Consider the following 24,557-nt stretch of genomic DNA (forward strand, 5'->3'; position numbering starts at 1 on the left):
ATGAGACGCTTCTGTTGATATGGAGAAACACGCTAGGTTTTTAGAGAGATATATGCTGCCATCAAATGATGTCTTATCCTGGGTAGTCAGTGATTCAGAAACAGACATGCCTCATTTTATATGTGCTACAACAACGTGACTTTGCAGACACAGAGAGCATGTGCTTGACTAGCATGACAGATCTGTCTCTAAAGGTACATTATGAAGTGAAGAATCAGGCCACTGCCACCACACAGCAGTGCAAATCCATTTGCACTTCAAAATGTGTTCATCTTTACAAAATAAAATCCACGTGTTCTGTGACATAACAAATTATAGATTCTAGTTTTTATTGCTAGTATGTGCTTCAGCTTCCATAAAGCATTATATTGTGTTCATAAGAACCTAACCTGCATGTTAGAATAATGTAATATTATGAAACTTTTTTTTATTCATACACACGTTTCACGAAGTGTTTTGTATTTAATTATAACTACCTCTATGTAACCATACAAGTTTATGTCAAATGGTATGTAAAGAAAAAAGTGTAGCATATAACACCTTAGACATTTCATGTATACGGTATTCACAGGAAGAGTTACTGATGTATTCCACTCAGTTGAGCAGACCGGTATCTATCAATCGAGAGCTCCTGGAAAAATGTTACTCCAGACCACACACCCTGTCATTTTAATCAGCAAATTGCAGGCATTTAAGCTCTACTGGAAGGACGTGTTTGGCGGGAAGCCATTCTTAAGAAAGGCCAAGCAAGCAAAACTGGAGTCCACTGAGAGGAGATGAAAGATTTAGCTGAATCTACACACCCTGGATTTGGAGGTTTTGCATTAACAAGACATTGTTGTGTACAGTGTTGTTAAACTTTTTGGCCACTTTTACCACTTATTTATTTATTTTTTGTATTAATTCAGAGTGGAAATATTAATGAATATAAACGAAGATAAATATTCTTGATTGTTTAATATGTAATAATGTCATTATATTTGAATAGGACAGTAACAAGTAATGGATTTCTTTATTTTCTTTAAGTTTAAATGTTTTCTTTCTTTGTTTTGGTTCATTTTCATCTATTTCCTTTTCTTAATCATAACTCTGAAGAATACCCATTCTTTTAAACCCTAGTGTTAATTAATGGTGGAAGAATGGACAAAGACATATTCTTCTTTAGGTCTGAAGCTAAAGTTTAGTTCTAAGAAAAGACAAAACTGTTTATATTACTGTGACAGTGTTGGTGATCTCGCAGCCCTTGCGTGGCTCTTATGAGTCTCATTTCCTCCATAAATCATATTTTTCTTTATTCACTCTGTGTCATTTTGCAAACTGAATATCTTTAAAATATTGCTACTGTATATTTACAACAGTATTGTTTAGAAATGGCAGGACAGGTTTGGGATTGTTTGTTGATTAGGATATGTGAACACACCACATACTGTATACCACATTCAAGCCGTTTACTGGAACGTGACCTCATTCAATCTAAAAATCAAAGCTCAGTCACCGCAGCCAAGGGAGGCTGGGAAATCACTCCTGTGAGTCAATTAAGTCTTCAGAGAACAGAACTGTGGGCTATTGAGAAACAATAGGCAGGAGGATGCTCCATGCTGAGAAATGGCTTATTAACTGTTAGGCCAATTGTGAATCAAGCTTTTTATTTGGGGCATTTGAACGTGTGGTCTCCAGAACAGACATTGAAGAACTATACAAATCTGCTTTTTTCACACCTACGAAAGATACTCACAGAACAAAATGTACATTGATATTTATGAGATCAAGTGTAGAATTAAAAGATAACAAGGCTTTCAAAAACATCTTGCTTTCATAGATGAATCAATATAAAGCAGAATGTCTCAAGCCATCAACAGAAATAAACTGATTTCAAAACAAATCCCTCTTTTAAATAAACTCTGTCCAGTGATTTCCATGTAGCACTAGCACCTTTACAGCAAGTGATTTTCCAAAATGTTACCCTGAAATAGCGGATATAGACCAAAAGTGATCTTACTGTAATGTAAAAACAACAGCTCAGCTAACAGTGTTTGAAAATGTTCTAAGCCATTCCAGAAAATTGGACACTTTTGCAGTTGAACATGAGGGAACACTTCCATATTAATGTGTTTAACTAGCAAACATTTTCATTCAGTTAATAGTAATACTACACTGTTAGGATAAAGGTACAGTACAGGTACACTATTGTTATTAAACGTACAGTGTACACGCACCTTTAAAGATACGACAGTGTGTTCCCTAAAGGTACATTACATTCACTTATCCAGAAGGACTGGTGAATATTTGTAAGCTTTCATTATAAAACTTATACAATATAATAATAAAATATTATAGTACAATAGTACTGGAGAAGAAATGGAGCATATGAAATCAATGCAACCTAAAATCTACAATTAATATAGTGTAATATAATACATAATATAATAAAGTTCTTCTGAGGGTGTAACTATTGCAGTTAGTATCTGCTGAAGATGATAAACTGAAAAGGTAAATGAGCTCTCATATTTTTGTAATGCACAGTCATTTGAATATATTCCATCTTCACAGTTTTCCTTGTTCAGAAGCCTTCAAGGCAATCTCATCAAGACATCACCAAAGTGGGTTTTTTCCACAATGTTTATATACCTTAGGCTATTGTGTCCAAGTTCTAATGTGTATTGTAATATGAACATGCTCATTTGACTGTTCTCAGAGGTGGACCTCATGAAAGAGGCATCGCTGCCTGTTGGTTGAAGGCAGCAGCCACAGAGCACCTGCTGATAAAAACCAAAGGCTGCGTTGTTGCCATGGAGCTGTTTGATAGTGTCACTGAACTACAGAGGCTCATATCTTCTGGAAACATGCTAAAAACTGCTTCTTCTCACTAAATCCTAACATTTTCCTTCATGAAAGCATCATCAGAAAGACCACATCAAAATGAAAAAGTAAACAAAAGTCCAGTTTAGGAGAAGCAAACTAAGGCTTATTGCAACAGTTTGGCAGCTGTACAGAAAAATGAACAAAATGTATATTTTATGTAGTCACATGGAAATGTGGGCAGTGTTGTGTTGATTCTCTAAGTGAAAATATGCAGTGTGGGTATGTGGGTGTATTTGTGTAAGAGGCATACCTGCTTTACAGATCCACTCGAGGTATCCTGTGAGTTCTCTCTCAATCTGCTGCTGTCTGCGTAGTTTCAGGAACTCCTGTCTCTTTTCAACCCTTTCACGTTCCTTAGCAAACTCTCTGTACACACAATACATGCACACACACACACACACACACACACACACACACACAGACAATACATTTGCTCATTTACTTGTTTTTGCTTACATTTTTTTCATTTTTCTAAATTTGCAGCACAGCGATGCATCACTTAAGGCTGCGGCCACAGCTCCTGGTTCTGGGATTGTGGGTTCAAACCTGCCCCAGGTTACTATCACCGACAAATTTGGTGTGTTTTCTCCAAGTCTGCATGGATTTCCTCTGAGAATCCAAAAACACGCTGGTAGATGGTTATTCAAAAATTTATGAGCGAATCTGTGAGTGAGTGTGATGCCCTGTGTCTTTTTTGAATTGTTCTTCATTTCTGTGTACATTGTGTTTTACGGTATTCAGACACAAAGGACTTCTACATTTCACCAGTGTACGTGTCGTGACTAGCCAATAAAGACACTAAAACTTTCAAAAGAAAAAAAACCACTGTAAATGTGGAGACTTTATAAAACTCCTGTGTGGAAAATGCAGAGAATACGAGAGTAAAACAAAATGGAGGATTATCTTCTTCAAAAACCAGAGTACTGTATACTCTTGGGAAAGTTGGAGCTATTGTATTAATCTCTCAAAGTCCTATTTCACTATCTGCCAGCAAGAGAATGCATTTATTCTCTCTCTCTCTCATCTTAATTTTTATATAATTTTTTTCTGATTCTAAAAATTACAGCCAGGTTACTAGTGTCTAAGACTATGCCCTCCTGTTTGCAGATTATGAGTTGAATCCTTAATAATGCTAAAGACATGCAAATCCCAATAACAAGTGTGGGCTAGAGGAGTATAAAGCTCCACAGCGTTGGGCTGTGGAACAGTGGAACTGCATTCTCTTGCATGATTAAAAGCTTAATATAATATATTGGGGATGACATAAATTGACATCTGTGATCCATCACCCAACATTAAGGCCTAACTTCATTAACGTACTGTAGATAAATGAAATATATATTATAGATAAATTAAATTATTTTAATAATTTCATATATCTATAATATATATTTCATCCATCTACAAGTACATATATATATATATATATATATATATATATATATATATACACACACACACATACTCTTCAGCATATGCATTAGCTCATTCTTCCCTTTATGTATAAATAAATAGAAAAAGAGTGAAAATGAAAATATCATTTAACACAGCCACATGACCAGGCCATCTGTTATGAAGCCAATTAAAACTAGACAAGCTGCCACTGGTGCCTGACAGGTGACCAAAGTGGCCAGGGAGTGTCTGTGGTCAGTTAAAAACAAAGGAAAAGAGAAATGCTGAAGGAGGCAGTACAGACTGAAAAACAGAGATTGACTGTGTACTCCCCAATGAAGTTATTGAGCCAGAGAACATGATCTTATTTATTTTTCCTTCCACCCACAGAGCTTCCCTCACTTTCCATTATCTCCAACCAGCAGCTTAGAGAGCGAGACAAAGAGACAGACAGAGAGAGAGAGAAAGAGAGAGAGAGAGAGAGAGAGAGAGAAGGAAGGAAGGGGTAAGTAAATGAAAAGCAAATAGAAAAAAATGAGACAGTGAACAAGTAAGAAAAAAAAAAAGAAAGAATGAAGTCTTGAAGAGGGAGCAGGGAGAGAAAGAAGAGAAAATAAAGACAACAGACAGAAAGAGAAAACTCCATTCGGCAGCTGAAGGATTTCCCCCAGTCTGAGTGATCTGCCTCCACACTGCAGAGAGCTACTCTCTGATTGGTGTTTCCTTCACTCAGCAACAACATAACACACACCCCACCTTCCTGCAATGCAGTGGCACTGGGGCTGGGACTGTGACTCTCTGTCTGTCAGTCTGTCTGTCTGTCTCTCTCTCTCTCTCTCTCTCTCTCTCTCTCTCTCTCTCTCTCTCTCTCTCTCTCTCTCTCTCTCTCTATGTGTGTGTGTGTGTGTGTGTGTGTGTATGTGAAATGCTAGTGAGGAATCCCTTAGCTGTATTCACAAACATACACTTTCACAGCTGTATTGATTCACACACCCACACATGCTTGGGAACACAGATTCCAAGCTGGTGTACTTTTTTTATTTTTACGAAGCAGTACAATACAGTACAATAAAATTTTCTCAAGACAAAAATATTGAATGCATAGTGTTCTCAATTTTGGGCAAATACTTGGTGGGCTCTGTGTGAGTGTGTGTGTGTGTGTGTGTGTGTGTGTGTGTGTGTGTGTGTTTTCCTGATGACAGGCTAATGCAAGGACAGATGCCAGATGGCTAGCTTTAGGATCATAAACTTTCATGAGCACCAGTATTATTAGTACCTGTAGAACACTGGCTCTGATCAAGAAGCAGCGTACAGTACCAGCATTGGCACCACAGTGGACAGTAAGTGGACACAGTGTTTTAAAATTCCAGCAACACTACTGTGTCTGAGCCACTCCTACCAGCACAACATCACCACCATGTCAGTGTTACTACAGCGCTGAGAATGATCCACCACCCAAATCATACCTGCTCGGTGGAGGTGGTCCTGGCCATTGCAGAACAGTGTGAAAGGAGGGGAATAAAGTATACAGAGAGTCAAATACACCAAAGTGTGTGGTCAGTGAGTCTCAGAGAATGGACAGTGAGTGTAGAAACAAGGAGGTGGTCATAATGTTATGATTGATCAGTGTAAATGAGACCTGCATGATATTGGGAGAGAATTTTCCTCAATTCAATGATAAAGCATGACATGATATTAATAATGAATGTTTCTTAGCCTAAATGGGGGGTGCCTACAAAAGATATGGGCGATTCCAAGAAGCTACATCTCTGTACTCATGGTTATAACAGAACATTAATAAAAAAAAACTTTAATATATTTAATTATTATATTTATTTATATTTAATATTTTTAAATGAAAATTAAAATGCAGTTACAGTGCACAGCTGTGCGTCACTCACAGCAACCACCAACAAACTCAGTGTATCCAAGATTGGAGTCGAAAAAATGATACTGTGCAGATATAACCTGCTCTGTCATGGAAAATGTGAACAGTGTGAATTATCCTTTTGTGTCAAGCAGCAAAAAGGTTGTACATGAAGCTGTATATATCTATGTAAATAAAAGCCAGTGTGGTCTTAGCCACTTAGCACAGCAGCTTCAGATCTTTACTTAGTCGGACTCACTGTGTGCGTCTCTCTATTTGTCTCTCTCTCTCTCTTTGCATATCACAGGTGCTGCAATGTGACTATGGTGTATGCATCCGAAATGTCGTCCCATTCCTGTTTAAGGTGTGGAAGCTCTCTCTCTCTCTCTCTCTCTCTCTCTCTCTCTCTCTCTCTCTCTCTCTCTCTCTCTCTCCATGTGGCCTTAGCCTGGCCTTTACCTTTGAACACGTCAGAGACAACAGTGACCTCCTAGAGTCTCTCTCTCTAACTCACACACAAACACACATTGTGGGAGTAGCAAAAGAACAAAGACAAAGAACAACTGGAAGTCTCCAAACACAAAGTGCCTTACACATTGCTTTGAACTAAGCAAATACTGAACGTAACGGCTCCATGGCTCCATTCTACTGTTTTCAGATAATGCTTTTCTCCCAGATCATCTATATGAATTGCATACAAGGTTTAAAAAATTGAACCACACTGGGTACATGGTGAGCATTCACCTCCAAGGACAAAGTTTTTTAGTAAAGCACTCAATGTACAATTCAGTGTACAGTTGTCCAGAAAACAGCTGTGGCTACTTTATTTTCAATTCTAAGTAAAAGCTCTGAGCACTACAACAACCTGATTTATGTGAAGATTTACTGTCTTTGTTTTTTTTTAAGTCTCTGATATAAGGTCTAATTTTTCATAAAGTGTGTAACATTGTTATTGTGTAACATTGTAAGCATCATATGACCAGGAAGTTGTGATATGAGTCATCTTGAAAAAGTAGGAAATATTTCTAAATTCCGCATCAATACAAACATTCCGTTTCAAAATTCGCCTTTTATATTCATACTTTGTGACACACTTAGAAGCCTACATCCTCCAGAAATGCAGCTTTCCTCAACCTTTAATCAGGTTCACTTGCTCACACACTCATTCTGATACTACCTGCCCTGTGAAGGACTGGCGCCCCCTCCAGGGTGTATTCCCTCCTTGCGCCCAATGATTCCAGGTAGGTTCTGGACCCACCGCAACCCTGAACTGGATAAGCGGTTACGGATAATGAATGAATGAATGAATATAAAAACAGGTGAAACACCGCAGTGAAACCGATAGTGTCAGAGCCACACAGCTCCAGACTCTCAAAGTTTCTGGGGACCCTGTAATCAGTTCTTGCTTCAGGTCACTCTCAGAGGAATTGGGTGTGTTTGCCTTGTATATGCATGGGTTTTGTCTGTGTGCTCCTATTCCTGCACACAATCCAAAAACATGTTCGTAGGTGAATTGGCCGTGTGCAATTGTCCAAAGGTGTGAATGTGAGTGACGGTGAGTATGTGAATTTGTTTACAGGAGTGAACGTTTGATGCCCTGTGATGGACTATAGCCCTGTCCAGGGTGTGTTACTGCCTTGCAGCCAATGATTCAGTGTATGCTCTGGACAAACCACAACCCTGACAAGGAAAGAGCAGTAGCAGAAGACAAATGTATGAATGATTTGTATTGTGCATTCTGACCAGTTCTGATATTTGAGCGTCTGTAAAAATTCAGGTTCAGCTCAGTCTGATTCTTGGGATAAGGAAGAGTGAGTTATCTGTTTTCTGTTGTGTATAAGATTAAGTTAATTCTTATGCCACTTTTCCAATGCATGTTACCTATACAACTCTACCCAGATTTTGTTATTTTTCCTGGGCAAAGTTGGTACCTGGTATCAGATACGTTTTACTACTTTTTCATTTGTGTTTCCAAGCAAGCCAAATAGGGTGACGTGTAAAGCTTGCAGAGCACTGATTGGCCAAAAAGAAATGTCAATCTTGATAAAATACACGTTTATGTTTGTAAAATCTCCAAGCTGCAGCAGAGACGCAAATACACAATGAGTAAACGGCACTTAATCTTACTGATACCACAGCTGCTGTTTCTGAACCCAGGAGTTCCCATTAGAGACTGTGTTTTTAGACATCATCTGCTACATTTCAGGGGTAAGTCATAGTATTGGAAGCACCACACAAACCACGCAACCAGGTACCAAACAGCAAGTACATCCAAGTGTAGTTGAGTAGTGTAGGTACCATGCAGTGGAAAAGCCCCATTAGTAAGGGTTAACTGTAATGTTAAGCAAGCCGTGACTAAGAAACTATGGCACAGCAGGGTTATAACATTGAAGGAGAAAGAAATAAATAGCATGGGTAGAATGTTTTATTGTGCTGTTGGAATTAATTGTTTTTCACATCTAACATACACACAACTACCTCTTAAACTCCTGCTGAAATCTTGGCATCTACTTGACATGAAAAGGTGCCATAAAGGTTTGGTCACTGAGGATTGTATACTCAACATGTTCAGAGGAGTTCTCCCATGTACGAACAGCTATATTTTCACACCACGAATAGACACAGCTTGCTTTCACACATGGTGTCACTATATGCAGCCATTGTAACAACCCACCACATAAGGAGAGTCTTGTTGTGACCAGGTCTCATCAGAGGAGGGCAAGAACTGTTCTTTTATGGAAATGGTGTCAGTGAAATGGATCGTCTTTGAGAGGTGCTCTTTCACCTTGAGCTGGAGAAGCTGCTTTAAGTGAAGGGATTTCACACTGAGAGACTAGAGGAGACCATTAACTCCACTCGAAGGACAAATCAGAGAGAGGAAGTGTTGAGACTTACAGAGTGAACAGAGAAAAAGTGTATCTGCATTCTGCACGGTCGTTAAGTAGGCACAGGAAGGTGTTTGTGTGTGTGTGTGTGTGTGTGTGTGTGTGCGGGTAGCACAGAGGAGCAGGAGAGAGAGAGAGAGACAGAAAGAGAGGGATGCTGATGCAGCAGATAGAAAGAAAGAAAAATACAGTGTACAGTAATACTCAGAAAAAGGGTGCGGGAGTTTTAGAAACAGAATCAGAAAGAGGAGATATAGATTTCAGAGAGAGAAAGAAAGAGAGAGAGAGAGAGAGAGAGAGAGAGAGAGAGAGAGAGAGAGAGAGAGAGACAGAGAGAGGGAAAAGCAAGGAAGAAAGAAAGAAAAAAAGTTAGAAAAAAATAACAGAGAGGAACCTGGTGGGTCACACTCAGGTTCTGGAGTCTCTCTGAAGGCTGAAGGCTGAATTAGAGATGCTCTGTGCCACAGTGACACCAGAGAAAAGAGCAGAGAAGCTGTTTGGTGAAAGAGCTGGAAATTAGATTTGCTTTCCGAGAAGTCATAAATTCAGCTCCCCTACCAGCTACAGTACCACTGCACTCATCCTGCAAGCTCCATTAAACCTGGGTGTGTTTGTGTGAGAGAGAATAAGTGAGGTGGGGGAGGGAGGGAGAGAGAGAGAGAGAAAGAGAGAGAGAGAGAGAGAGAGAGAGAGAGAGAGAGATGAATGTGACAGTATGGGTGTATAGGTCTTTGTGTTATTCCTCCATGATGAACAGGTACATCACATCTTAAGGAAGGCAAATCTAATTGTAACGAACAGTGCATTGGCATAACAGCTGCCTAATCCAATTTTCATGCCAGTCCATATAGCACTTAACACATAACTGCACTAGATATGCACGGGCTACAGGTAAATGTATCTTTAAATCTATAGCATGTAATGTGCTTTATGACATTTCAAATGCTCTAATAGAAAGCTCTTCCCACACAAACAAGAGCAAATACAAACTGTTCAATCCTATTGGCTGTATTCTTTAAATCATTTTAGATTATTATTATTTGTCTGGCTCCACTGTGAGCTCAATGCTGCATCCTAATGTCATCCAGGAACCCCACAATGCATAAATGTATATGTGTAGGCAACCTTCGCCACATGCTGAAAATAATTTAAATATATTACACACACACTCACACCTACGGTCACTTTTGAGTCGCCAATCCACCTACCAACGTATGTTTTTGGACTGTGGAAGGAAACCGGAGCACCCGGAGGAAACCCATGCGGACACAGGGAGAACACACCAACTCCTCACAGACATGTCTCTGGAGCTGTGTGACTGCGACAATACCTGCTGCACCACCATGCCACCCCTATATCCAATATTAAAAACATATATGCATATAAAATGCAGTAAAAACCAGAATCTGTGATTTGTTCGTAATCATGAAGAGGTTTTTTAACTGAAAAAGCACAAAAATTATTTTCAGTGTTTTCACTGAACAAGTTGAATTTATTTGGTAATTGTGAACACATTTAGAATTTGATTCCTGTAGCACACTCCAAACAAGTTGAAAATGAAAATTTATCGAATATTCAACATACATCGGAATCTAAAAATATTAAAAAATCAACAAGTAAACTGGTAACTGGAACTGAACAAAACCCAGACTGCAATGAAAATATGGCTGAAATGCGGTCCAAATGTAGAACATCTGCAGTTCTCTTAAGGCTCACAGTTGACTTTAAATGACCACATTGACTCAGAGTGAGTCATCAAATTATAAATGTGTTTATAAATACAAAATACAATTAAGTTTCTCTCTTCTTTTTGTGCGTTTGTCAGTTAATATTTTTTAGAGCATTATTTTAAACAATTATTTTAAAAGCGTGATTCAGTCACAGCCATGCAGAGTTTCCAAACTCTTCAACTAACTAATCATCAGGCATTTTATGAGTTGAGTCAGATGTATGAGAGAAAGAAATGTGGCCTCGTTTAGTATATTCAGTAAACCCACTGCCCTCCGAAGGGTAGGCTAGGATTTGATTCCCGGCAGGAACACAGTATTCCAATAGGATTTGCTCAAGACTCTCTCAATGCGTCATTAACCTCTGTAATCCACTGGAAACTCTAAGCCACTGGATAAGAGTGACGGTTAATATTGTAAATATAAACGTTACATTTGTCACAAATAATTGCACTTTTATTAATTAATATAAAATGACAAAAAATGTACGTGCAATTTAGCAAACCATCATTTCAACTGTATGTGCCATAGGCTGTGTGGGTAGTGAAATGTTTACCTAGCAATACATCCTCTCAGAGTTTGTGGGTGTTTCATGCAGAGAACACTCACCCTGACAGCACTCCCAGAACCAAGTTGAGCATGAAGAAGGAGCCGATGATGATGAGAGGGATGAAGTACAGCCAGTTCCAGGTGTTTCCTGAGGCATCATTAGCCTGCAGGAGAGAGAGAGAGAGAGAGAGAGAGAGAGAGAGAGAGGAAAACATTAAAAACATATGATCACTTAGTGGCAGTCAAATGTCAGCTTTTCTCTCGCTTCAGCGTTCATCAATCGCTCAATAATAGTGATGATTCCTTTAGTGCATCTTACGACAGCAGCTATTTGATTTAGCAGCAATAACCGTCATAAGCACACTCTATTAAAGGTCCCATAATATGAAAAGTTTTAAATAATCTTTATATACCAGCCCTTATATGAAAACTAAGGCAATTTGTAATGCAGAAAGTATAAAAACATCTGGTACCAGAAACTTGGAATTGTGTTTTTCAGCCATCAAAATCATTCATTCATTCATGTAAGTGCTTATCCAGTTCAGGGTCGTGGTGGGTCCAGAGCCTACCTGGAATCATTGGGTGCAAGGCAGGAGTACACCCTGGAGGTGGCACCAGTCCTTCACAGAGCAAGACAGACACACACATTCACTCACACCTACGGACACTTTTAAGTCGCCAATCCACCTACCAACATGTGTTTTTGGACTGTGGGAGGACACCGGAGCACCCGGAGGAAACCCATGCAGACACAGGGAGAACACACCAACTTATCACAGACAGTCACCCGGAGCAGGAATCAAACCCACAACCTCCAGGTCCCTGGAGCTGTGTGACTGCGACACTACCTGCTGCGCCACCATGCCGTCACCATCTAAATCAAATATGCCATTAACCATGACAACGATGACCCTTGAGCAAGTAGTAATTGAACTAGAACTAAAACTGTAACGTTTTTACCAGTTGCTGTTTTTGAATGTACAGTTGCAATACACCAAATAAGTTGCCAAAATAATCCATATTGAGTTCACAAAAAAAAAAAAAAATCTGATTACATAGAGGGGCGCTGCTCAGCTGGTGACGTACATGCTTGCTCCTTGCAATCTTGTGTGTTGTTTGAAATGTTTATGTGGTTGTTAAAAGAGGAGAAACCTGTATTTACATAAAACAACGATGGTGTGTCCAATACAGATTGAGGGATGAAATTTGCAACAATGACCTTGAACTATTGGAAATAGGGTTAAGACCATTTCATCCTCTATGAGAATTTGGCTGCACTGGCCCCTGCCATTGTTCTGAGAGATGCAAATAACTTTTGAAGAAAATTTTATCAAGTGACTTTTGGGTTTTCATTGGCTGTGAGCCATAATCATCAACACAAGTAAATGCTTGAAATAGATCACTCTGTTTGTAATGAATATATATGTGAATTTAACTTTTTGAACTGAATTACTGAAATAAATTATCTTTTTTAAATTCTAATTTATTGAGATGCACCTGTAGTTGCAGTGCTCCACAGGGAGGGCCCACTTCTCCACTGCTATTCGGCTTGTACACTAATGACAGTGTTACCAGTGTGCTGAACCACTACATCAGCAACTTTGCATCAGCAACTTGATTCTTAGTGGCATTATTGAGGGAAGGATACTTAGTGGCATTGCTGAGGGTAGAAAAACATGTACATAGACAGTGTCACCAAAATGTAAAAAGTGGTTTGATCTCAATGGTCTTATACTTAAAAACAAAGGAGCTAATTTTGAAGCCACAGCTCTACTACATTACAAAGTATCTTGTAGTATAGAGACTCAGTCTGGTTCCATGGCCTTTTTAGTCCAACTGAAAACCAGGATATTGCAGCTCCTGGGAATATGCGCCAAGATGCTGGACATTCTGTAGAAGATTGATTGATCTATCTATCAGTATGTCTGTCTGTCTACGTATCTTCACTTATTCAACTTTGACACAAACTTGTATGTCTATTCGTACTGTAATGAGGGGCTGATTTTTTACACAGCCAATCAGAACAGAGGTCATCTACATGAACTTTAACAATCTTAATTTAGATATCAAGGAAGTCTATTAAGCGAGAGTTTGGAAAGTGAAAATGAACAATGGTCTTTTCCGGTAGATGATGTCAGATATGTGTCATAAACATAAAGCGGCTCAGGGAACAAAACCCAAATAATAATACATTAATGAATGAATAATTAACACAAAAATGTTGGATATGGAATATGGAGAGCACAGGCACTCAGAAAGCAAACAGAATGATGTGAGCCTTGTGAATTATTGCTGGCGGCTGATTTTGTGTAGCGTCTGCTTCTTCTGCAGAATCACGATGGGACTTAGGACACTGCTGAATCAGCAGATATAAACACATTAACAAACAGCATTTCTAACATCCCCACATCCTTCAGTTTCTATGGCAACCAGTCTAGGACAGCCTCCACCCCAACCCACCCCCGCAAAAAAAAAAAAACGTTTCTGCTGTAATTTGTGCATTCTTTCTGAAACTGTATATTTGATATAAAAGTGCCAAAGAGTAGCAAAGTAGTCTGCTCCATCTCTCCTGTTCTCTTTCAGAAATACCCTTTAATATGGCAAGAGATGTGAGATAATACATTGTCACTTATTACTGCTCAGTGTAATTGAAATGTCCTGCATCTGAATCATAGGCAAAAAGACAATCCATACACTGCAAAATGCTGGGAATATTTTTTGTTGACATTAAATCATATTAGACAAGTGCAAATCAAAAAAAAAAAAAAACTCTGGTGAAAATGCTTCTGTCACTGTGGGTTCCTAAAGCTGCTTGATTTAAATCTGGGGTATGATCAATCAAAAATAATGAAAGGTTGCTGATTGCCTTTTTTGGCCCATTCTCATCAAGATATTTCAGTTTTATGGGACATGGTAGAAAAAACTATTTCCAAGTGAATCCTGCCATGGCAGTAGAAAAGTGACAGAGAAGCAAAATTCTGCAGCCACAAATAGTGGAAAGGAGTGAAATGCGGAACCAATCAAGACCAGTGCAGCGAAGCAAAAAATATTAGACAGCAAAACATTAAACCGTACAGATCTAAAGGGTCTAACTAAAGAAGAAAGATGTTTTCAAGGCCTCAGGCAGATAACTGCTCTCTTGCCAGGAGTCGTATTGGACCCCAGACTCCTCCTCTATTTCTGCTCTCTTGGGTGTCATGGAGCTTGAAGAAGTGCTGAGTGCAGACCTCAGCTCAAGCATTCCTGAGCTCCAGATTAGTCATCAACACTTACAGCTCTCTTCTACTTCCATCACAAGATAAAGACATGTATTTACTTTAGCGCAGCACCATCGGTTGGCTCCATTACTCCATTAACCCTTAAACCCTGAACTTATTATTTAGATATTAATCTTAAAGAGTCAATACAATGGAAAAGGACAATGTTCCATTTTTTATAATAGAAGACCATGATTTAGCATGTTAATGTTGTTAAAATGTATCACTGACCCCAGGCCATGTTTAGTTCATATCTGGAATGTATCAAATGAAACAATTTATGACATCACAAACAAAACACATTTAAATATATCCACTTTCCCCTTTGCTTCAAGTACAACTTCTGCTCTTTTGAAATGGACTAGAAGCTGGAACACTGCCACAGGAGAATTAATGAGGTTAGGTAGTGATGTTTCATGATTAGTTCACAAAAACCACTCAGTCTTATTCCAAAGGTTTGGAAGGAGAGACATCTCTCCAGAGAACACGATTCCAGTGCTCTAGAGCCCAATTTTTAGAGGCTTTATACCCCTATACATATGAAAGGCAAGTAAATAACTGTAAGATGTTTGAATATGCTGGAAATGTTGCAAGAGTTGTTTTGCTACATGGGCCAACACAAATATAATGGGGGACATGGAGGAATAAAACAGTATGCAAATAAAAGTAAGAGATTTTAAGACTTATATCAATGTTGTCCAATTTAAAACATGTATCTACAATTTTGTCGTTTTTTTGGTTTAATACATTTATAATTATACACATAATACATAGTACTTTTGAACACAGCAGCTGTCCTTCACGTTGTGGTAAAACATTATGATAAATGGACCAATAGAAATGCTCCAAAATTACTAGGAATAAAATCTTTTTTACATTCACTTCCACTGAAAGTTAAGAAGGTTTTTTCCTCCTCCTGTAAAGTTATTTTGGGAGATACATATATTTAATTGCAGAGTTATTATTTATTTTTATGCTTTCTATTGAACCAAGATACACATCTCTTACTCTAGACTCCTCTCTAACACTTCAGTTGGACCAAGCAATGTTTTATCTACTTCTGACTACTGTGATTCATTATGGGAGGCACTTGCATGAAGAATCACCTTGAATTGCAGTATAACTCCCACACCCCTGAGAGAAGGTTAGAAACACAGTCAAAATTCCCCATGATGAATCTCAGATGGAAATGTCAATGAGTTAAAGCAGAGTCCTCAAGCTGGAGAGGATGACAATTCTGAGGTCATACTGTAGGTACAGCCTCTCAGAACAATTAATAATCTTTTTTAGATGGTTATGCGTCTTTTCTGTTCTTGTGAATTATGTCAATAGTGAGATTAGCCTTTGAAGGACTTTACTGCAGAATCCACTTGTATGATTTTTGTTTTCCACATGATGTCCTTGGAAGTGGGCCTTATAGTACAGTGCAAATGTTTTAGGTACCTATTAAAATTTGATTCATAAAGCTATTTATCTGAGCAGTAAGAGTTAATTTGCTTAGAACCACAAATATTAGAATGAAAAAAAAAACATTAAAACATCAGTATTGATATACTATGTGTAAAAGTGTTGGTTTAATCCTTTCCAAATCTCTCCTTGTGGTAGTCCAACATTATCTGAAGTTATCATCCAATATCTAGTTTTATGGGTTGATACATACTTCATTGCATTAAATCAAGCGCCATTGACTTAACAAATCCTTAAGATCAAAGAGAACATCTGGAAACAAACTTTGTTTTTCACACTAGCTCACAACATAAATCTATTTACTTTTACTGTATTTATGCTTTTATATTTAACATACTTATATATAATGTTATACAAGCACTACATTTATTCAGAAGATAAATCATTTTAAACAGTATTAATAACCGTATGTGCCTATGTATACAGAAGACAATGTGTATATTGAACAATACTGTACACAAAAAATATTATTACCATATTATGATTAACATCAGATTTATCAGAACAACATGCAAAGTGTTTTTATGACATTCACTCCTCTACATCCATCCATCCATTATCTGTAACCGCTTATCCAATTTAGGGTCGCGGGGGGTCCAGAGCCTACCTGGAATCATTGGGCACAAGGCGGGAATACACCCTGGAGGGGGCGCCAGTCCTTCACAGGGCAACACACACAGTCACACATTTACTCACACCTACGGACACTTTCGAGTCGCCAATCCATCTGCAACGTGTGTTTTTGGACTGTGGGAGGAAACCGGAGCACCCGGAGGAAACCCACGTGGACACAGGGAGAACACACCAACTCCTCACAGACAGTCACCCGGAGCGGGAATCGAACCCACAACCTCCAGGCCCCTGAAGCTGTGTGACTGCGACACTACCTGCTGCGCCAATACAGGATCAATACAGGATTGTTGTACTTCCAGAACACCCTAGTTTGAATTTAGTGTTCATGTGATGTTAAAAAATGTTAATTTACAATATATCCACAACATATTCAAAACACTTATTATTTCACAAAGAACAAGTTTAGAAATAAGTAAAATAAAGTACTGCCAGTCAGAGTTCAATTACTTTTACTAGTTTTAAAGGCATGTCAAGAAATATGGCATTCTACCATGTATGTTATGTAAAAACTAATGAATTTTTATTGATACAACAATTCTCACACAAATGTTATACTAGAAAAACGTTAGGATGTGCTTCAATCATATAGACATTTTTCTTGGTAATAAAGTGTCAAGGAATTGGCCATTTCCAAGTTTTTTATCCTTTTATGTGGATTTAGAAGTAACTATCTCTTAATCTCCACCAGTAAAGCAGCATATATCTCAATGGGATTTCACTTATGTGACCACTTTTCAGTTCTCTGACCTGCGGGAGGGCAGCAATGTAAACAGTTCACCTATGTTTACTAACTCTGTTCTGCTTGGGAATTATTTTACACAAGAGAGGAAGACCATATGCAGAATTCTTCTCTTTCTATCTATTGTGTGTATGTGTGTGCGTGTTAGTGTGTGTGTGTTTCTGTCTGAGCATGCTAAAAATCGATGAGCAAAGCCAGAAATAAAGCCGAGAAGAGAGAGACACTGAGATCAGCAGCAAGCCTGTTTCAAGCACTCATCATAAACCTCTGCTGCTTCTGCATGTCTCCAGATGATTGAGTCACTCTACTATCCAGACATAATCATAGATTTTATTCACTGTTATGATGAGCTTTATTGTCCTACTGAACATAAAACACAGATTTCTACACAGAAATACCATTCAAGCTAGATGCCAGCACTTGCTGAATGTGACTGTAGATTTGTTTTGCTATTGCCATTGTGTTACTCCAGGCATCATATGCTTTGCATTTATGCCTATTACCTCCCATTAGCACTTATTATGGAGACACCGTCTTTATTGGGTAACTGATGTAATGGCTACCTCAGCTGGCCTAAGCTTGCAGACTATGGTTGAGGTTTTGCTGCAAGGGCTGGGCTATCACTGAAGGAGGCCTAGGTTTTCACACTTAGAAAACAGGGCCCCCCCCCCTGATTTCTAACATTAAAAAATGTGGAGGGTGCATAGTTATTATAGGCTGTTTACACCAATCAGCCATAACATTTCATCTACCTCCTTGTTTGTCCACTCACTGTCATTTTTATCATTTCCACTGACCATACAGGTGCACTTTGTAGTTCTACAATTAAAGTCTATAGTCCTCCTGTTGCTCTGTATACGTTGTTAGCCCAATCTCACCCTGAGCTTGATAGAGGCCACTACAGAGCAGGTATGATTTGGGTGGTAGGCTATTCTCAGCACTGCAGTGACCCTGACATGATGGTAGTATTAGTGTGTGTTCTGATCGTACAGGTGGATCATACATAAAGTGTATGTATAGAGTCAGTGGACTGTGAGTGTAAAAAGAAGGTGGTAGTAATGGCTGACCAGTGTATCCATGGGTAGCAGCTGACATCACAGTGTAGAGCAGCCACTATAGTGGGGACCTACATAAGTCAAATAAAAACTGTCATATTTAAATTAAATTTGTTTTATTGTTTTTTACTCAACACGGTTAATCCTCATTTATAATATAAGTATGGATCATTGACCCATTTATCCACATCAATATTTGTAATCAAGAGCTCTGTTTGTTTGTGTCAGTCAGGAGAGGAACTCGGCAATACTTCCTACATAGGAATCACAGCTAACAAAAGTCATAATACTACACTCAGACAGTAATTAGACACTACTTTAACAGGAAAGCATAAACCTTATAGCTGGATAAAAATTATTTTCAACATACAGCTAACTACATGACCAAGAGTGTGCCCTATGGAGGACGTAGGAAGGCTTTTGGGATCCAGCCTTGGCTTTGCTGTGGCATGGAAAAATCTCTCACTGATCTCACACTTTCAGACTAGGAGAACTATTTTATCAAACTTCAAGCCGAACCAGAGGAATAATTTAGGCAGACAATCATGTTAAAACATCCTCACTACAGGGATGTCTCAGGAACATGATTATTTCTGTTTCCCAACCTGTGACTAAACCTTCTCAAATATAAAATTGTGATGGATTATTTTGTACCTAAAAATAAAAAAGTAAGAAAAATAGAAAGGGCTGGGAATAAGAAATATTGGCTTCACTGTCAAAAAATGGTATAAAAAACAAACAAACAAACAAACAAAAAATAAATAAATAAAACTGTAGGGTTTAGCAAAGATAACCAGATAACAAGACTTTGTTTCTGTATCTCTTTCAGCAAACTACATTTTTTTTCTGCCTGTATGAGATCTAATATAATGGAAGACCCCTGTCATTATTACACGGCTTGTCTAGCCTTTATTGAATCTTTCGTCTTGCAGGTGCCAGCTAAATGAGCGTGAAAGCACCTGGGTACCGTTAAAGTCAGCCGAAAGCCACAGCTCATCTTCTCCACACAGCGTCTTTGAAAATGAGAGCATAAAACAAGGGAGGGAAAGCTGCTCCTCTTTTTTCTTCACTGACCAAAAGTTCTAGTTTACAAGTTAAGCAAATTATCTGCTGAAGAGCCAAGGTCTGGCTGGCATTGTGCAGAGCATTCATCCCCCATTAAAGCTTCCTCCCCGCTGCTCTACATCCCATTCTTCTTCATTCTGCTCCCCAGCGGCCTGCAGCACCAGCCCGTACCACAACACTTTCAGGAGAGGCCAGATCACAGAAGGAGAAAGAATAAAATGTGCCTGTGAGAAAAGTCGGGCTAATGCTACTTGCTTTTCTATTACATAACTACACAGTTTACCTTGGTAATCTGGTCTTTCTAAGATATTAACTATTAACACCTCACTAATCAATGGATGTAAACCCACAAGGCCTCACAATGTCTTGTAAATGGTACCAACATATTTTTGCTGTGTGAACAATACCTCATTCTTAAAACCACCAGCTGACCTACAAACAAAACTTTAATAGGCTGAATAGGTTAATGTTAATTAAAATAGGTCATGTTACTATTTCCATATATTACTCAGACCCTTATTTAGTAAAGGTAGGAATATTTAAATTTAAATTTAAAGGGCTATTGTACATTCTTAAGCCAATTAAGCTGTCTGTCTATAGCCAAACCTAGAATTGAACTTCAGCAACATGGACAGCAGAATACTATAATATTATTTACCCCAGCCATGAGTCAATAATATAAATAACATATACAGACAAGCCCTGGACCCCTTTACACCAATTCAATCTCAGTCTATCACTGCTCCTGGAGGGCTATATTTAAATGGTTAATGAGAGACTGATCAATACAGTAATCAGACCAACAATGCAGCACAAACACAGGGTAGGTAGGTCACATCAGACCACTGCAGCCCTCCTATCAATTTAGTCACTGAACTCTATTGCAAAAAATACCTTAGCAATCGACATGTTTATGTTTAAATTAAGAAGTTTAATATGCCTAATGTAGAGATCATTGTTAGGATATGATTATTTACATGGTTTCAAAAAGCTATTGAGATGTTGTAAACCAATATATCACTTAAAACTCATTTGATAATTCAAAACTCATTGACCCGGAGTCTATCAAGAGTGAGTTTTACTATCTTTATGGTACCTACCAAATCACTTCAATACCACTGAGTATTAAAGAATTCTATGCTAGTCAATACCAAATCACAATACCCCAGCTGACAGTCTTATCAGTGTCAGTGAGCCAATGAACATGCTCCTTTCAGAGCATGTGTACTGCTGATAAGCTCATAAGCATGTTACTAACATCAGCAGCCTAAAAAACAAATACAGCAGCAGTAGTGTTTCTAAAGATGCCCACAGCACAGCCTTCAGTATCCCACACGGCTGGCAAACAGAACTTACAGAAGCCTTTTAAAATCAGTTTGGATTTAATACTCAAATATATATTAAAAAAGAGCAAGTACAAATACAAAGATATTGTGGCAGGGCTGTAAACACCATTCAGTATTTCAACTGGAATGAAGGGAATGAATTGTTAAGTATCCCCCATTTTCAACAAAAATAACCTCTAGTTTTCTGGAAAGGCTTTACACTAAATGTTGCAACAATTCCCTGAGGATGGAAGTGTAGTGAAGGCAGGTGATGACGTTTTATGATTAGTCTCAGATTGGATAAAGCTCCATCTGTCCAGGGAACCCTATTTATTGACTCCAAAGCCAAATACTGGAGAGCTTTACATCTCTCTAGCCAGTACGTGGCATTGGGGATAGTAATTTGCAGCAGCTTCAGAGCAGCACACTTCATTGCTTAGGATTTACACAAGCTGTGTGCACAACTAAATATCTGTGTCCACAATGGGTGCACATTTTAGTAGCTTAATATTCCCATTATAAATGGTTTATACAACATTTTAGAAATTTGGTGTAATTCTGCTACAATAAAAAAAACTATTTGGATACAATTACGCCCTTGGTGACCCAACTACAAACACTATTTTTAAAAAAGTTACACTACATAATATTATTTAAAGATTCAGAGAATCCAGAAAAATCTCAATGTGCAATGGACAAGGCCCAAAACCAGTATTTGCTGGCTGTGGTCTTCTGGCCCTAAGGAGGTACTGTATTAAAAATGGACATGTTTCTGTAGCGCAAATCACTACACAGGCTCAAAAACACTTCTCAAAACCACTGTCTTTGAATACAGTACATCACTGCACTCACAAATGCAACTTAAATTAAAATTGCTTTCATATAAACCGGATATAGAACTCCTTCCACTTTCTCGGGTCCCAAGCCCATTTAAGGTGGGTTGAGGTGTAACTGTGGTCCAATGAATCAAAATCTGAAATACTTTTAGGAAATCATGGAATCCACAGGGGAAAGAGGAGAGAGACCATCTGGCTTGATAAAGAACACAGTTCAAAAGGCTGCATCCATGATGTTCTGGAGGGATATTAGTGCACATGATATGGGTGACTTCCAAACTGTAAAGGCACCATTAATGCTGAATGATCATACACAGGATTTGGAGCAACATGCTGCTAACCAGACCTTGTCTTTTTCAATGAAGACTTGCTTATTTTAGCAAGATAATGCCAATCCACATTTTGCATGAATTACAACAGCAGTGTCCTGTAGTTACAGAGATGTGTTACATTTGTTTAGACAAAACACTTGCCACATTACAAAATGAAAAATACTATAACTGGAACCTGAACTATTGAGCAGATGAAATCATGTATCAAGCAAAATTGGGAAACATTTCACTTTAAACACTACAGCAATTGATCTCCTTAGTTCCCAAATGTTTTGCCTTACTTTTTTTTTTAGCATATATTTAAAAACAAAAATCAATATTTCAATATTTAAATGTTGTCTTTGTACTACTTTTACTTATTTTTTATTAAATAATTGTGTTGTTTCCCAGACAGGGATTATGCCTAGTGCTGGACTATCCTCCTTTCAAAGGAAAAACACAATATAAACTGCTGCGTAACTACCCCATAGTATATACCATTTGCTTATAATTGCATTATGTTTTTATTTACATTTTGTACAGCTTCCTGACTTTTCTGGAAATCAGGTTTGTACACCTGGGACTACTATTCTGTAGCTGTAATTTCTTGCCAAGTAATTTCTTAAAGATTCTATGAGGATTCTAGGAATGTACCGAAATGAGCAATTTGTGGTTGTTGATCTGCACAGTCAAGAGCCAGTAAACCTCGGAGTGACCCCTGTAAAGGAGCGCTAATTCATTTCTAGCCCAGCTCCATAAAAAAGAAGGAAAGACGAAGAGAAAGTAGAATTCAGGAGAATTATATCATTCTCCACAGAGAGCTCAGTGATGTGAGACAATATTTCTGTTTTTCTGCTAACACAAAACACCAAGGGGACCTCATTAGAGAATGAGAGAGAGAGAGAGAGAGAGAGAGAACCAAGATGCTGTGAACAATAATATCAGCTTCAGGAAATGAGTCCTGCTGCCATACCATAAGCAAAATTGTTTTGTAATTGTATAATTCTGCTGGATGGTTCTCATATATTCCTGTAGCTCTCTCTCTCTCTCTCTATCCTCCCTCCCTCTGTCCCGGTTTCTTTATTCTTGGTTCCCTCCCATTCACACTCTTTCTCCCTTTCCATTACTTCTTGCCCCCTCTCATATTCTGTCATTTCCTTACTCTGTCCATGTCTGTCTCTCGCTCCTCTCCCTCTCTCTTTACCCCTACTTCCCTCTTTCTCTTTATTCCTCACTTCCTCCATCTCTCTCCTTCCTTTCCATTTCCCCATCACTCCTTCCCTCTCTCTATCCCTCCTGTCCTCCCTGCTTTCTCCCATTCTCCTCTCTCTCTCACTCTCTCTCAGACTGCTGTCAGGGAACTGGCCGAGAACTGTGTTAGATGCTGTGTGTCTGTCCTAAGGTCTGGCTGGGGAGATGAGATAGAAGAATATCATTAAAATACCATTAGCGAAGCCCTCCAGAGCATAACCTTATCCCTCCTTCCAAAGACTATCATTTAAACCTAGATCTCTGTATTCCAGCAGACCTACAGTACAGATAATGACAGGTAATATCCTTAAAAACAGCTTCCTTTAAGCCAGGGTTTCTTAACCCTTTTCACTCCATAGGCTCACAGAGAGTTATAAGCATGACGGACCAAAAACGGTGACTTTAGACTCCCTAAATGGACTCCATAGACTCTATGACCCATTATAATAAGCTGAAATTGTCATGGACTTTGCTTTGGAGGAAATGGCATAGTGTATAATTGATGAGTTCAGTGAGTTCAGCTGAGATATTTATGATAAGGATAAATTTTAGATATAATGTGTCACTGTCTGAAATTCATGTGGTAATTAAAAAAGCTGAGCTTGGTGGGACCCTCTACAGCAGAGAACATCTGTCTGTTTAAAGAATAAATAAATAATGAAATAATAAATAAATGAGAAATAGATGCCTTCATTTCCTTGCTTTCTATGATAAGACCCTGTTCATGTTTCCTAATGCTTTATTTATCAATGTGATTTGTGACATGTATTGTCATAATTTATTTATCCACTTTTCTCTTCCTGTGTTTCCTTTTTGTCCTCTATCTATATCTGTATTATTATAAAGGTGCACAGGGGCCAGGAAAATGTTTTTAACGTAAAACCTGCTAAAAGGGATACTCTGGCTTAAATAAAATATTAAACGATCACCACACCCGTTGTAAGCATTCCTACTTACCTCATGCAGTGATTTCTCAGTAGAAAGTGAGAATGAGATTTTCCAGTTTAAAGACTAGGATTATCTTCTGATGAAATTTTCTGATGGTGGATTTTTTTATTGTTGTTTTGTTCTGTTTTGTTCTGTTTTTTTTTTTTTTTTTTTTTTTTGGAAATTGTACTACTGCTTTGTTTTGAGTTTTTGAACACTTCTTCTGTAATTTGGGTTGAGAGTGAGATGAACATGACTGGACACAGGCACCTGGAGAGGGGCTGGCAGCAACTGCCCTTTACTGAAAGTGGACCACCCACACTATCCACAGGTAGAAATGCTCTGGGCTATTTTGGGTTGCATATGAAATCATAAAGGTTAGCTTAAAAATATGCATCAACAGCAAAGA

At 38.4% G+C, this 24,557-nt stretch overlaps 1 protein-coding gene across 1 annotated transcript in view; it reads right to left on the reverse strand.

The window, feature by feature from the left end:
- The window catches only part of LOC136678685 (voltage-dependent N-type calcium channel subunit alpha-1B-like), a 129,428-nt gene that overhangs the window by 61,240 nt on the left and 43,631 nt on the right, over positions 1-24,557 (reverse strand). The window contains exons 7-8 of the mRNA XM_066656778.1: positions 11,343-11,446; positions 3,113-3,228 (exon numbers count right to left, since the gene is read on the reverse strand). Coding sequence (XP_066512875.1) covers positions 3,113-3,228; positions 11,343-11,446 — 220 coding nt within the window. The remainder of the gene's footprint in view (positions 1-3,112; positions 3,229-11,342; positions 11,447-24,557) is intronic.

The sequence above is a fragment of the Hoplias malabaricus genome, chromosome Y, assembly GCF_029633855.1.
Source record: "Hoplias malabaricus isolate fHopMal1 chromosome Y, fHopMal1.hap1, whole genome shotgun sequence".
NCBI classification, from domain to species: domain Eukaryota; kingdom Metazoa; phylum Chordata; class Actinopteri; order Characiformes; family Erythrinidae; genus Hoplias; species Hoplias malabaricus.